The 16,408-nt window shown below is 37.2% G+C and overlaps 1 protein-coding gene across 2 annotated transcripts in view; it reads left to right on the forward strand.

Moving 5' to 3' along the window:
• The first annotated feature begins 3,306 nt into the window (after window positions 1–3,306).
• Window positions 3,307–16,408, forward strand: part of LOC135776481 (transcription factor COE1-A-like) — a 131,942-nt gene continuing 118,840 nt past the window's right edge. For both annotated transcript variants that reach the window (XM_073812615.1, XM_073812616.1), the window contains exons 1-5: window positions 3,307–3,918; window positions 4,388–4,544; window positions 5,318–5,381; window positions 6,254–6,309; window positions 15,413–15,486. In XM_073812615.1, the coding sequence (XP_073668716.1) occupies window positions 3,785–3,918; window positions 4,388–4,544; window positions 5,318–5,381; window positions 6,254–6,309; window positions 15,413–15,486 (485 nt within the window). In that variant the 5' untranslated portion in view covers window positions 3,307–3,784. The remainder of the gene's footprint in view (window positions 3,919–4,387; window positions 4,545–5,317; window positions 5,382–6,253; window positions 6,310–15,412; window positions 15,487–16,408) is intronic.

Consider the following 16,408-nt stretch of genomic DNA (forward strand, 5'->3'; position numbering starts at 1 on the left):
GTCCAGATTTTATTGGGGTAGGGGCGTGTTCGTTTAGGTGATTTCAAATATCAACATTGGCTTTGAGAGATCATGCACCCCGCCTTTAATGTTACACATCTACTTTTTACCTTTATTTACATTTGTGTATTCGGCAAAGTGACTTAAAGTACATTCAAGTTATACATTTTTAGCTGTATGTTGTAAGAAATAGTAGTGTAGCTAATGCCATGCCCTAGTAACTGAGTTACAAGATATTTAAAGGTGCGGTATGTAAATTTTAGCGGCATCTAGTGGTAAGGCTGCAAATTGCAACCAACAGCTCGGTCCACTGCTCACCCCACGCTTCTGAAACGCAGAAGCTACAGTAGCTGCCACCGGAAAAACATGTCATTGTCTGAGACAACTTAGTAAAAAATTTTGTCTGTAAAGGGCTTGAGTGAAAAACATGGCGGCACAAAATGGCGACTTCCACGTAAGGGGACCCTCGGTGTATGTAGATAAAATGTCTCATTCTAAGGTAATAAACACATAACGGTTCATTATGAAAGGTCTTTATACATCCCTGATAATATAGTTTTGTTTATAATTTTGCATTTCTGTCAAGAGATCCTTCTAAAAATTACACACTGCACCTTTAAACGTTTGATCACCCAAAGTTACTGATTATGATCATATTAAAAATAGACTCAAAAATTAACTTATTTCAAGTAACACGAGGTTCATAAAATCACAATACCCCATTCATCTGTTTTCAATGTTAAACACTTATGGGTGTTTTAGATAGAAAAGGCCGAATTCCAGATATAGGTGATCAGGATGAAAAAATATAAGCAGATTTACATTCGCAAACGTATAAAATAGTTTATGGTGTTTCAATGGTAATCTCAATTCCAATCAATGTGTATCTTTAAGTCACTGGTATAAGGAATTGACTACTGACTACAGTTTTGAGTAATGACTGTCATTCCAGTTGTTCACAAACTGTTGTTACTCTCACATACAATTGAGGTACTTCAAAATCGCATATTAATTTTTCCCAATCAAGTTTTAATGATAAAAGAAGCACAGAATGTAATGCAACATTGCTTAATGGGTTTTTTGTAAACTTGAGCTGAAGTTTTCTGTTGTAATCTTACGTCTGAACACGCGATGGCACTCGTGTATAATGTTTTAGGGCGGGCGTGACTCGTGTTTAACTGAAAGCGAAACATTATTTGACAAATGTCCTTTTCCTCAGGAAAAACATAAAAAAATGTAACTTAATATTTATGTTGGCCGGATAATCGATAAAGAGCTAAATTAATATTAAATGTATTCAATTTTATTGGGGGCATATTAATAATTTACAAAAAATAAGAGTATACGTCAGACACTTTAGAAAATAACGCCTAGTGACAATAGTGAAAGTTGATCATTTATTATTATTGTTGTTATTATTATTATTATTATTAATGTTATTATTATGATGATGATTGCCATTTTAAATTCATAAATGCATTTCATTATGTGTTTAAATAACTTGTTTAATTAGGCTAATGTTTACATATTGAAAATATATTGGATCTTATTCATTTAATTAATGGTAAGGAATATTATACATTAATATTCCCCAATAATCAAATTTTGGATAATTTTTAAAGTTTTATAGTGATGGCGTCAAGAAAACGGCCATTAAATAACAATGACAGGGTTACCTGTTGAGTGAACATTAATAATAATAACAATAACAATAATTATTATTATTGTTGTTGTTGTTGTTGTTATATATTATATAATTTGAGCACAAACTAAATCTTTTTTAAATCAGCCACTCACTGGGGAGGCTGTAATTTGTGTGTTAGTTGCATGATTGTGAGTTTATTTCTCGTAGCGTGGGAGAACACATACGGGGACAAACTATAAATACAGAGACCCATGGGTCCAATGCACGCGGCTGCATAAATGTCAGTTACAGCTACGGCTTAGATAAATAAAATGGTTACAGTAAAAGATGTTTTCGCGCCGTCTCTGTGTTTATTTAAGCCAGATACGAGTGGGATCAAATCTCTTCGGGGTCTGTTTGTTTTTTGATGAGTTGTATATAGACTAATATATACAAACTAGCCGATTGTAATGGATATCTTATTTAAATATTTGTAACTTTATGTCCACAGATGTAAACGTATCTTTTATTATATCTCGACCATTACAAAGAATACATTTTCGATCGTTTAATCAACACAGTTGTCTGCACGTACTTGGAAAATGAAATAAACAGCCCAAATATAGAATTCAACACAACTGCTATCAAATTTTAAATTTTTTCCCACAAAAAAAAGTGTCAAGACAGTCCAAAATATCTTTTTTATTAGTTATATTTTTTATTCATTTATGTTTTTTCGATCAAGATTTTACCTAGCAAGACGATACGTATTAATTTGCATAAGTCTTGCCAATACAGTATAAATCACAATAAACATGGGTGTACTGACATTTATCATCCACCACCTATTCTGTGAATTTGGTTTTAGAAACATTTTTCGGTTGAAAAATACGCTTTTTGACGTAGCATTTAACTTCACGTGTAATAAATTTCGTTTGTTTTATTATCGTAGATGTCAAACAAATTACACATTGACACGCATTTAAAAAATTGGTATAATAGTAAAGTTTGTGTTGCCTACCCAATAAATACATTAATTGAACAAAATCAAGCAAAACCTTTATGAGTAAAGACAAACTTTTTCTTGGGAGAAATTGAATTTAAGTGATTAATATATCTAAACTTGTCTGGTCTAGTAAAGACTTCAGATATTGCTTTATATGAAAGATTATAATGATATAATGTATATCTCGGATATCTATAGCAGTCAGTGTCTCCGTCTAAATTTGATGAATGTAAATACCAAGCGTAATTGTCATTCATTGCGTCCGAATCACAAAAGAAATGTGAAGACAGTTAATAAACAGTGGCAATAAAATCTGTCAGTATTTTTTTTATCTCGAGACAAGTACATTTTACCCATTTATACATAGCGTTTTATTGTCAACCCGGCAATTACTACATGAAGTCCAACGAAGATAACCGGATGGATCGATACAGACTCAATTTTCCTGAGGTTTATCTGTAGCGTCTAACTCCAATCAGGCTCCTTTTAACGCTCAAGTAATGGCTTCTGACAAACTGATGGAGAGGGTGGATGAGAGAGAAAGAGAGGGATGGTGTTTAATATGTAAGGAGGAGATGGCAGCGCTGGTTGGGCGGATTTGACGATGGTTTTGCATTTGGACCGCCTCTTATGGTCCCTCCTTCAAGCCTCTGGGGCTGGTGTGCTCGTGTTTAGTTTCCACTCTTAGTCAAAGGAAGGATTGATTCCTTTGGGAAGGGACACAAATCACTTCAATTTGAACAAGTGGGGCATTGCCGCTCCAAGGATCTAACCACTTCTTGATTTACACACTTTTGCGTTTTTTCTGCTTAAGAAAGATCAGAAGAGGTGAAAGGAGAATCGAAGAAAAAGTTGTTAGGGGATGATGACATTTGATATTAGATCTGCTGCTTGATCGTTCTGTGTTTCTACAACTGACACACCAGGAAACATTACCAGCACCGTGAAGACATATTTGGAGAAAACAGAGCATCTTTGAGCATTTTGTGGTCCTTTTTTGCGTCTTGGTGACACCTGGATCTGTGTCCAAACTCTTTTAAATCTGTGCGCCGAGCTGTCAGATCTCTCTCTCTCTCTCTTTTACGCACGGGAGGTGGGCACCTGAGAACATCATCGCGCACCAACGGGACGGGACTGTGAAAGATCCCGTTTACATGTTTGGAATTCAGGAGAGCATCCAAAGGAGTGGGAGTACTTTGAAAGAGGAGCCCATCGGAGCCGGCATGAACGCAGTCCGAACATGGATGCAAGGTGCCGGGGTGCTGGATGCGAACACGGCCGCGCAGAGGTAAGGGACTCCGGGGCTGCGTCTTCAGCCCCAGCGTGATAACTCCCACGGATCGTGGACTGATCATGCTGTTGGCGTTTGTTTTGGGAAAACTCTATTTGGATTTTTCAGGATTAAGCCTTTCATTCGCATTTATTTGTCGTTAAGTGAGCTTTGATAGGCTCCTTTGGATGCAAAGTTTGCATGCCGTCCCATATTTATGTCTTAAGACATCTGGACAGGCTGGCTTTCTGGATATGAATAGTAGCTAATGATAAAAAAATAATAGTCTAATAATACTGCTAAATGGAATTTAATGGAGTTAAATCTTTTTCACAAATTAAATTCTTTGGTTCTTGCATTAAGTCCTGTTATTCAGTGAACAACCATGGGCCAATTATACATCCATTATATTTTTAAATGCACATTCTCATTTAATATCTAAAAGGATGTTTTAACATGGATCCCTTTTTGCGTGCTTTACCCGCAGTGGAGTGGGGTTGGCCCGGGCGCACTTCGAGAAACAGCCGCCCTCAAACCTTCGCAAATCCAACTTCTTCCACTTCGTTTTAGCCCTTTATGATCGGCAAGGACAACCAGTAGAAATTGAGAGAACCTCTTTTGTTGGATTTGTGGAAAAAGAGAAGGTAAGTCTCTTAAGTGAGGATCAAAACATTATAATATTGATAAAATAAATCACGATATAGCTATATACGTGTACACACACATACTTTCAAATATAGGCCTACAAAGTTGCATATACATTTTATGTAAACAAGTAACAAAAATCTCATAAATTTTAAATAATATATGTGTGATCAGTAATCATATGCTCTAAACACACAATTAATGTGATTATACGGCGATATAGATTGGCGTTTTAATTGAAAAGTTATTTCAAATATAGTAAAATGTTTAAGATTCAATTTACAGAGAAAAGTGGTAAAAATGTAAGTTTCTATTTATGTATAAAAAACGTTTAATGTAAATTTCAATTAATTTATCTGTATTAAATTAACTTTTTACTAATGTACTTATTTATTTTCCAAAAGTTATTGTTATGCATTTAAATGCACATGCATATTATGAATTATTATTATATAGTGCCAACAGTCAAACAACACATTTAATATACATTAATTTAAAGTAGGTAATTTTCCAATTTTCACATCACAAAACATTACATTAATTTGCCCTTTAACATAAAATGCAGTTGATTGGATAATTCGTTGTGTTGCGGTGCTAATTTGTTCTTGTATGATTCACACAAAAATACTGCTGGTACTAAAATGAATTATATGCTTATTATACTATATAACTTTAATATGTGGATCCAAATGTTACCATTTTGCAAGCGTTTGTAAACTGTTTATAAAGCCTTTTGTTTTGAAACCCATTGTAATATTATTTTTATGCCCAGGAGACTAGTGGAGAAAAGACAAACAATGGAATACATTACAGACTGCAACTTCTTTTCAGCAACGGTAAGACATTTTCATATTTGCGCACCCAGCTTGAGTTTGCGCACTTTACCGATGCGGGACAATGATCGTGATTTGCATTTAAGTCGACAAAAATAGCAGCAGCAGCAGGTGCCGTCATGACAGATCTCAATTTTACGAAGATTGACAGTGATTTAAATCATTAACTAAATCGATCAAGTTTGTTTCTGTCTCTAAACAATTAAACTTAATCAGTGATGGACTCAACAGCAAACATTTCTCGTTTGCTTTCTTCAAATCGCAGCATGAGTCGTCAAATCCGTCCTCTCAATCTGTTTAATTGTGAAGCATTTATAATTCATTCAAGATTTAATTTTTTTAAAACCTATTTCCGATCAATATATATTAATAGTTAATGTACATGTGTTTTTCTGTAAATTGATCATGTTCAAAGGTGAATAATCTGACAGTCTGCTGTCTTGTGTCGTTTCTGAATAACCAGCTGAATATGTATTTATGAATCCAATGAACTATGCGCTGTCTGTATATTCTCAAATAATTATTTTAAACTTTATAATTTAATTTAAATATTGCGTTAATAAAATTGTATTTAGAGACAGGTGTTTAGCTATTAAACTTATAAATTATAGATGCCTCATTTCTGTTGTCTTCCTTTAAAGGCTGGGCTGGATGTTTAGTGTATTGTTAATAGGCCTGTAATTGTGTTAATATTACAAAGTAAACTGGTGCTTATGTTTTTTAAAGGCACTCTGCTTGGTGCAAATAGCAACATCTATAGATTTAATTGAAATGACTCTTTTTTAATTAGCCTATACAGATTGAACATGTTATTATTAAAGAGAATGAAAAGCAAACGGCCTTTCCCCCTGATGTCAATTGTCTCTCTGTTACAGGCATCAGAACAGAGCAGGATTTTTATGTAAGGCTAATTGACTCCATGACTAAACAGGTAAGGGTTCATTTTGTATGTTACATCACCATCTGCGCATGTCACCAGAGGCTAATTCAAACATGTTGGGGCATCATGTCATGCTAAAGGTTACTGTTTTTGCCCAGCGAAATGAATCTCGGAGTGAAATGTACATAAATGTGTGCGTGTATCTGTGTACTCCCATGGGTAGTGTCACATTTTAACATGCCCAGTGAAAACGGCCTCATTAGATGTCCTGTGGCCTCTTTTGGACGTTGTGTGCTGGACGGATTGTGCAGTGGTACTCAAGTGTGTATTTTTAGTGGACCATGTTTTTACTTCCACAAATAGTGAATTTTGCTTATCACAGTCGCTTGTTATTTTTACAAACCCAACCGTCCCCCTTTTTACTCCAGACACACACAAACAAACAAACGCGTTTACAAGACTAGACAACTACTGTATAGGGATGGAGATTATCCCAGTACTCTCTCACACCGTTTTCTCACACACTCATATTCATGCAAATATTTGTGTTGCTTATTGGTACAGATGGTACAGATGTCATGCTTGGCTGCCTCCTGAACCTTGACTTGTTTCATTTCTAGTATGTACAATACGGTAGATCTACAGTATTAGTGTTGCCTGTTTCCTGTTGCCTGTTTGATTTTATCTGTCACTAAAGACATGTGTGGCCCTGGGCTAGTGTCTGGGTTCAGCTTGGATGGTTTATAAATAGCGTCACATTCTAGAGACAGAAAACGCTGACCCCAGATCAGAAAATGCAAGGGTTAGCGATTAGCATTTGAGAATTGTCACAGGGAGTTGATCAAACATCATTGTTTAAAGCTGAGAAAGGATCCATGCTAAGTTCTTTACACTACGCTAACGGTCGCTACCTTACCTGCGGGCGCCATCTCCTTCTCGCTCCTAAGTTGTGTTGCGGGAACATCAAAGCACGTTAAACCCCAGTAGCTGGCACTTTGACAGTGCAAGTATGGCAGTATGTAGAAGAGCTGTTGTTTCTTAACTATCTGCTTTGCTATGCTTCGTGGGAGGACATGGCACTTTCGAGCGAAGTGTCGCTACAGCGCTGTTTATCAGTGTCAAGTAAAAAGTAATCACCCAGACGCCTCGGCTTCCCCCTCACAAAACGTTTGTAGTTGTTTGCCGGCAGTTTTTCTGTCAGTCTCCTCAGAATATATTTAGATCTTGTATTCATTATTTTTTCGCAGGTAATAAAACACATGTAATAGAAGTCACAAGGAATATGACTGTGATCCCCCTTGCTGTTATATTGTGTGCAAGCTATGCTTAAATGACTCACTTATGGGATACGTTCAGAACTACACTTCATACCTGAGATAGGGGAATGGGGGACGGTAGTCAGAAGATATCAAATCCATTACAACGCGACTAAGTCACCCTACAAAAGCTCACGCTCGACTTTTGCGGGTGATATATTGTACTGCACACACAGCTTGGGCGGCATGTGTCTTTGATTTTGTCAGGTGAATGAGAGAAGGCCTGAGATCAGATGTGGTTTGGCTCAGGGGCAGTTGGACTTGTTGAGGTGTTGAAATGAGACCTGGATACGGGCTGACCACAAGACAGCTACAGGTGTTTCCGCCCATGTTGTGGCTCTGGGTCTCTCAGATTGATGAGTGTGTACTTTTGGGAACGGAGCTCGGGTGAGCAATCTTCTCCGCTACTCCTTTGCAGTCGTAATCAGGTTACAGACAACCTGAGTAATCTTTTGTGATGTTGTATCAACGCCTATCCCCGACGGCTATTCATAATCACACGGATATGCAAGGTGCTAGTTGTGGTTGTGCGGCTAGTAAGTTAGCAGAGCTTTTCAAGTACAGTCCTGTGATTCAAGATTGTTAGCAAGATCTTCATCTGAAAGGTTTTGGGAAAAATGCTAATCACAGTGTGTTGCAATGCGAGTAAGGCCACTACATTTACATGTTTACATGTTTATGTGCTAGTGGGTGAACAGCAGTTTTAGTAGTGTGTACTTTTGCTGTAATTAGTGTTCAGATTTGCTGTAAGAGCTCTTAGAGCGGTTACCGAGCCTATTATTCTGTGGCGAGACTGATTTACTGTTGCTACTGCGTGACAGTTGCACAAAGATGCTTGTTATTTTGGTCGTTACTGTCACGGCCAAATTATTAGTTTCAACAGATACAGTAAACATCTCAGTCGTATACATTTAAATTGAATTTACTGTTTCTGTAGTGCAGTGGCATAGTGATAAGCAATGCTCAGAATCTGACACGTTGAATTGTGGCGCTCATGCACAAAACAACATAAATGTTACAGTCAGAAAAAATACGGTCAAAAAATTGTCCCTAAGGCAGTGGTTCTCAAACTTTTTCAGCCTGCGGCCCCCGTACGGCGTATACCTTCAGGGCCCCCCCAAAGAAAATTTATGCCAAAAAACTGTTTTAAAACTCAACTTTTAATTAAACAAAACATATTGAATGATAAAAAGTAGTGCTGTTGGTTAGTAGCCTTATTGTTTTTAGGCTTAATTGCACATAATTCATTATAAATTAATTTATTTATAAAATGTCATAAAACTGGGGCCCCCCTGGCACCATCTCGTTTGAGAACCACTGCCCAAAGGGTTCATATCAGCACCTTAGAGGTACATATGGGTACCAAAGAGTGCATATTAGTACCTCAAAATATACAGTACATATTGGAAACAAATGCATATCTGTACTTAAATGGTACCTATTTGGAGTTTTTAAAGGGTAATGGCCCAAACCTGACAGCTTGGGGACATTTTCCCAATTTTTTCTAATAGTATATTGACGGCCTCAGTCAACATTAACGTCATTAAAGTCATTTTAAGAAGAAAAATACAATGAAAGTGAACTAGCTGGACTGTTACTAGCTAGGATTTTATGCGCATTTTCAAGTAGCGTGAAACGAGTGATGGAAATGCCAAATTTCGAATAAAAATCCAGTTTTTACGCTCACTTGAGGTGGTTTTTGACTTATGTTAAAAAGAAATAATGTGAATAATGGGAGATGGAAACGTATTTGCCAATTAAAGTCTGACGTAGCGATCTTTAAACCCACAAGACGGGACTGACCGTCTACCTATTTCTGCTGTCGTTATCTTTCCCAAATATGGGGCTCGACGTTGTTGCAATGCCCTTGCTAGTGCCTGCATCAAAAATTCTGCATTTCTTCTTCTGTGCACATCATTCAGTTTGGCAATTACAAGCTGCACTTTAACTAAATGCTAGCCTGTCTCCATTTTCTTAGCGTGCCTTGTTTTATTTACTGTTGGTTACTAGGGGACCAATACAGTTGTCATTCACTCAACAACTTGATGGAAACGCACCTAATTTGCATTTGTTTGTTTTTCTTTTTTTCTGTTCAAATTTTGAAAAGATTTACTTTACATTTGATGGAAACCCCACTACTTTAACTGTAACAGTTTTTTGTGAATTATTCCTTTAACTTTTATTTAACCCAGTGGCGGCCTGTGACTTCTCTTACGAGGGGCGCGCATTCAAAATATGTGTTCGGAGTGTCATGTGTGTTGCTCGTCATGTCAAAATTTGTGTTCCTTGCATCGTGTGAACCATGTGCATCATGTGTCATTTCAAAAAACGTGTCTGCTGCACACACATCAAATAGGTTAATGAGTTGCTCACGTTCACAAAATACTACAAAACACTAATTTGACACTAAACTCTGAGGACACATCATAAACCCCTTCAAATCATCTGCATCAGGCACATATTTTGACACAACACATATTTTGAAATGACGAGCCACACACGACAGGCTAAATACATGTTGTGACGAACTTAGCGTCGTGCGCCCTCGAAAAAATAAATCACCGGCAGCAACTTATTTAAAGGAAAACACCACAGTTTTTTATTTTTTACTATGTTCTTACCTCAACTTAGACTTATTAATACATACCTATCATTTTTCAATGCGTGCACTTTATCTTTGTACAGTGCATTATGAATATGTTAGCATTTAACCTAGCCCCATTCATTCCTTAGGATCCAAACAGGGATGAATTTAGAAGCCACCAAACACTTCCATGTTTTCCCTATTTAAAGACTGTTACATGAGTAGTTACACGAGTAAGTATGGTGGCACAAAATAAAACGTGGCGATTTTTTTAAGCGGATAAAAATGAGAACTATATTGTATGGCGGAAGAACACTTAGTTTGCAGCACTGTGACGTCGGGCGCAGTTATATTGACAAAAGTTTGACTTTACACACTACATCACAAACAGAGATTCCAGCATGCCAATGAAAAGGACAGAAATGTCATCGATATGTGTAGGCTTGAGTCTCAAACATTTTTGCTCTTGTTTTATTCTCACTTGGGACTCTCTTTGATGTCTACCGGATGTCTCTCTCTCTCCTCCCTTCTCCTATTCCCTGTTGTCTTACTGTATGCGTGTCCGCCAAACTTTTGCTCTCTCTTCCTTTTCTCTTGTTTCACAAACTTTATATGTGAACAGCTGATCAGGGGTTGGGTGGGATACTTGTGTGTGTATGTGAGCGCTTCTGCATGTTTGTGTGGGAAAACAAAGGGCGATATCGATGCCAAGACAGTACCACTTTAATGGCAGCTCAGTGGCCTGGGCAAAAAAGCGGCCATGTTCTTAATGGCACGCTAACAGATGATGCCAACTGCATAGGAAGTGAGTTTCAGAGTATTTATAGCATCTTGTTTACATGATTTCAATTTCAGGCGTCACATAAAAGCAGCCGTGGAAAGCAGCAGATGAAATATGAAAAGTATGCTTGGCAAGATGAAATATGTATAAGTAGACATCTGAACATTACGTGCTTATTAATGTGCCTTTTTATGTGGCACCTTCTCACCGGTGTTCTGTTTAATTCAAATAGTAAAAAATTATGGCGTTTATCATGATGCTTCCTGATCTTTAATTGTTCTTCACAATGTAAGCAGTCAAGTTATCAAGATGTCACACTTGAAGAGCTGGCAACTTTAGTCGGGTTTATGTTTCCTATTTCCTACAACCTAATACAAATAAAATACACAAAGACTACTTATTCTTTCTATGAGTCACTTCCTGTTGTTTGACTACCGACATCTCAATAAAAAAGAATTGAGAGAGAAAGTCGAAATGAAACAATGTCCATTTCTTTTTGACTTTTGTAATGTGAAATCTCAGAGATATTTCTCAAGAAAACATTTATAAGGCACTAATGTTTTCTTTATATTATAACATTATTCGTAATAAATATAATATTACCTTCATATCATATAATAATTTTGTTCTGGAGCACAGCTCAGAGTTAGGCTTAGATAACTTCAGGGTTTATAGATAGAAATGTGAAGCAGGTCTTTTGGGCTGGCAGACAGTGACGCATGCTGTGTACTTCTAGAAGACCTTGGCCCTCTTTCTCTCAAAGTGAGCGTGCGAACTCCACCGTTACCACTTTTCTATACAGTACATCAGATAGACACCAAACAACGAGACAATCTTCTTCAAAGCATTGCATTTACTTTTCTGGCTATTTTCGTTTATGGTTGGCAAACTTTTGAGCCTGGACAGGCTTGCCGAACTAGACCTCTGTTATATGGTAGAGACTAATGACTGTGCGTAACACCACAGATTCACTGCCAGATCCCGAATCTTAGCAAGGTGACTCTCTTGGCATAGTCAGACGAGGCACTGCTTGGAATGACATACCATGTCCAACATTCAGCTCGGGGCGGAGGAAAACACACAGGGCTTTGCCAGGCTGGCAGCTCCGTGTTTTGCGTTAAGGAGGGGTGAAAGCAAAGCCGAGAAAATTCGGGAGAAAATTGGGGGCCCGTACCAGATGGTGCACCGTGCTCCAGTCTGGCATCCCAACTGCTCTCTCACACCCACCTCATCCCCCCACTGCCCCTGTGCCACACGCCAACTATGCTTTGGCACATCATATGCTATAGCGTAGGTAGTATGCCAGCATTGCAGTCGCTTCATATTTTTACATGCAAAAAGTGAGTGAAATAAAGAATCATTCCTTCATTCCTTAGTGGGTTTGAATGACAGCGGATGCTGAGTCATTGAAGACTGGAAGAGTGATGACATAAAGACGTGATTTTAGTTCAAAGCTAGAAAATCATATTGATATCTCGATCATTACATACCATTCATGCCATTGCTTACTGCATAAAAAAAGTACATTATTTCTTATCGATAGCAGGCTTCACTTTAAAATTCAAAGCACATTGCTTCATTTTAAAATACAGGTGCATTTAGTATTTATTTTTTATGGTGTGCTAATATGTCCGTTTTATATATGGTATTTTTTAACACTTTCCGACATCATTAAAAACATTTTAGTAGCAGTGAGTCATTATTTACTTAATTAAAGTGTTCAGCTACCATATGGCTATTAAGATGAAGTGACTATCATGTTTTCTTAACATTATTTCATGTTTTTTTAGAGTTAAATAGAAAAATTGACTAAATTGTAACATTTAAATTACATGCATGTTCCTTAACAGGAATCACTCTCCTTGTTTTGATCTTTCCCACTTGCAATTTAAGCAATCAATCACGATCCATGTCATCTCCTCCACCTACAACAGGTGTTATTCGGCTTGCTCCCATCCCTCCAGCCTTTCAGATCTGGTGCTATTGTAACACTCGAGCCACTGCCACATGTTACCGCACCTCAGCTCCTAAACACTTGATTCCTTGCAGGGAGAGTAATTACCAGAGTAAGAAGTGAAAGAATGAGCTTTAACTCGCTCTTCTTTTCTCACCTTCTGTTTCTCCTTACATAATGAGCCACAACCCTGTGTGGAGCCAAAGCTCTGGACAGACTGTTCAGAAATACTGGAACAGCATAGATGATTCCCACGACTCCTCCCGATATTTATTAAACAAGACCTGGCCAACAAACTTTAAAAACTGCATTCAATTCTAACACCTCCTCTGTGTGTGTTTGTGGAAGGGAATAAATAGATTGTAGAATAAATAAATTCTAAAATATGAAAATGTGAGGGTGGAAAGGTGCAGGAAATTTTTTTTGGGAAGTTGGGTGGTCATACACTTGACAAAATTACAAAATGGCTGGGTTATTTTTAACCTATGCTGGGTAAATATTAGGGGTGTAACAATACATCGATATTGATCGATACATCGATTTTATTTCTAACGATACGATGCATCGATGACACACGTAAAAAAATAAATAAATTTGAGGTACCTTTATTTTGACACTCTCCACATCCTCATTCTTTGACGTAGCGTCCATCTACGCATTTTCGCCAAAGCGCGCGTTTTTCATCTTGCGTCAGCAAGTAAATGAGCAACAAAGCGGCTGTAGCAGCGAAAACACAGCGAAAGAAACAGAAGACGACCGTGTGTTTACCACTGCAGGTGATATTTTCCTTGCAAAACGCAGTGTCCTCTCTCCTGAACATGTTGATCAATTTTTTTAAGAAAATTCTCTCAAAAGTGACCACTGCACTGCAGCACGCTTGACTCTTGACTGTTAGATCTGATGTTGTGTGACAGATCATATGTTTAAGTTTAACAGCTTTATTTTGTATTAATTTATTTTACAATTTAATAAAAAATATTCTAAAACTACCTCAGTGATTGTCACTATTGCACATTTTGGCACAAAATGCTGAAAGACTTGACTGTTGCCATCATAAGCTTGATTTTATGTTACATTTTGCCCCTCATTATTCATTTTCTTTATTTAAAAAAGGTGTATTTTGTTAGTTTGTTGTTGTAAATGTTCCAGTTGGGACAGAGATTGTGCCTTTTTCAAAGAGTTTAATTAAATGTTCATGTTATATATTTTGGTTGCATCTGTAAATTAAATGTAGCTGCCTAACTAGGCATGCAATATAAAATATCGATAAATTAATCGGATCGAATTGTAATCGCATCAAAGAAGCGTTTGATTTATCTGCAAAAGTTGCATCGTCAGCGGAGAAAATCTGTCCCATCAGGTGTAAAATGCGATGTAAAAAAATGTGCTAAATAATGTCATAAATGACAATGGTTTACGTTGGTAAAAAAATAAGTATAAAATAAAATATATTTGAAAACTGAAAATTATGCAACCAGCATACATCATTCTCACATGCGTTTCTGATTGTGGATCATCTTCCAAACATCAAAGCACATGCATTTATAAAGTCATGCACACACAGCCATTAAAGGGGACATATCATGAAAATCTGACTTTTTTCATATTTAAGTGCTATGATTTGGTCCCCAGTGCTTGTATCAACCTAGAAAATGTGCAAAAGATCAACCCAGTAACTTAATTTTGGTAAACCATTCGATGCAAGCATGTGAAAAAATAGGTCATTGAAATTTGGCTCCCCTTGTGATGTCAGAAGGGGATAATACCGGCCCCTAATCTGCAGTATCCAACCACAGCACTGGCATTTAATGCAGAGATCAGCTCATTTGCATTTAAAAGCGATTTGCGATTCCATGTTTGCTGTATTTTACAAATTTGATATATTGCACAACACTAATTGGCTTTGAGGTAATCTATAGACTATTACAAAAGGGACGCTCCCAGCCCTCTACTTGTAATTTGACCTTTGCTGGGTTGTTTCGACCCAAAATGCTGGGTTGGTTTAACCTATTGTTGGGTCAAATATAAAAATGTTCTAGGTTAATTTAACCCAACGGCTCGGCTCATCAACTTTCAACCCAACGTTGGGTTGAAAATAACCCAGCATCTTTTAGAGTGTTGAATTATTATTTTCAGGATTTCGATGACTTATCTTGTTCACACTGGCGTATCCACATTTAAAAAAAAATTCCTCCCCTATTTTCATCTGCCTCTAGAAATATCAACTACCAACCAAATCCTGGTTCTCATGGCTGTAAACTAAAGGCCACAGTTTTTTATAAATCCACCTCACCTTCCCGTTTTATTAAGCTATGAAAATTAAAACTGTTCTCTTCAAGTAATTTCATCAAGTCTTTAAGCTTTGTTCAACACCAGTGGCTAGAACCACATTTGTTCAACCACGTTCTTTTATGATGCTTTGAAACAGCTTATGTAAGATGTATATTTAATTGAATTGCCTATTAGAATGTCCCAGTGTTAAATATGATCCTAACTGTAATGTTTTTTTTATTTCGAAGGCAATCATTTACGAAGGGCAAGACAAGAATCCTGAGATGTGCCGTGTACTCTTGACTCATGAAATCATGTGCAGGTGAGATTTTATTTTAGTTACACAACTACCCATCATAAAATATATTGTTCCTTTAACACCTATCATGCCTGGTTAGTAATCTGCTCTCTAGTGCTATTTTCTGTTTCGATTATAACTGCTCTCACGGGAATTTAGTTTAACACTACCAAACCAACATGAGAAATAAAATGCACATAGAGCTCATTTCATACTGACACAATCCAGGTCAAACCCCTGGCGATCAACAGAAGGAAAAAACAGCTAGATGACTTTTTCTATTAAATGTTATGTATTTAATTAAAATCCAAAGATGGATTTGCTTTAAAGTAGGTTGTGATGATCGACTCGTGCCTATTTTTAGTGGTGTTTTAACTGTGCTGCACCCCCCTCCTATGAATATCACCCTGATGTCTGGTTAATTAGGACAAGCAGAAACTCATTACTCAATCTGAAATTTCAGTCTGCTCCGCTAACAAATGTGCTCTGCTATGAAATATAAGCTATAGGTTTCGCCGGCATCGTAAAGGAGATCTTTACGCACTTCCACAATAAAAACACTCAACAATTTTACAACGATCGACTGTCAATAGATGCTTAAACTACGGTATCCATCCCCCCACTAGCTAAATCCACATCGATATGCATTTGCTTGTGATAGGCTGTATGTGTACCTTCAAACGCTACGGCAATTATAAGCAGAAAATTAGGCTGTTCACCATTAATCAGCTGCACTAATTGCCACGCACCACCATTAGCCATATGGTGCCAATGCCAGCTTGCAAGTGTGGGACAAAAGTGCTTATTCGTCTCATTTTTACAAACTGAAGGGGGGCAATTCTGGAAATGTGCTTCAGGATGTCATTTATCTTAAAACAACAAAATTGTTCTTCTTAAGATTAGAGTTGTCATTACACAAATCTGATATCGTGAATTAAACAGAAAG

This window comes from Paramisgurnus dabryanus, chromosome 18 (assembly GCF_030506205.2).
Source record: "Paramisgurnus dabryanus chromosome 18, PD_genome_1.1, whole genome shotgun sequence".
NCBI classification, from domain to species: domain Eukaryota; kingdom Metazoa; phylum Chordata; class Actinopteri; order Cypriniformes; family Cobitidae; genus Paramisgurnus; species Paramisgurnus dabryanus.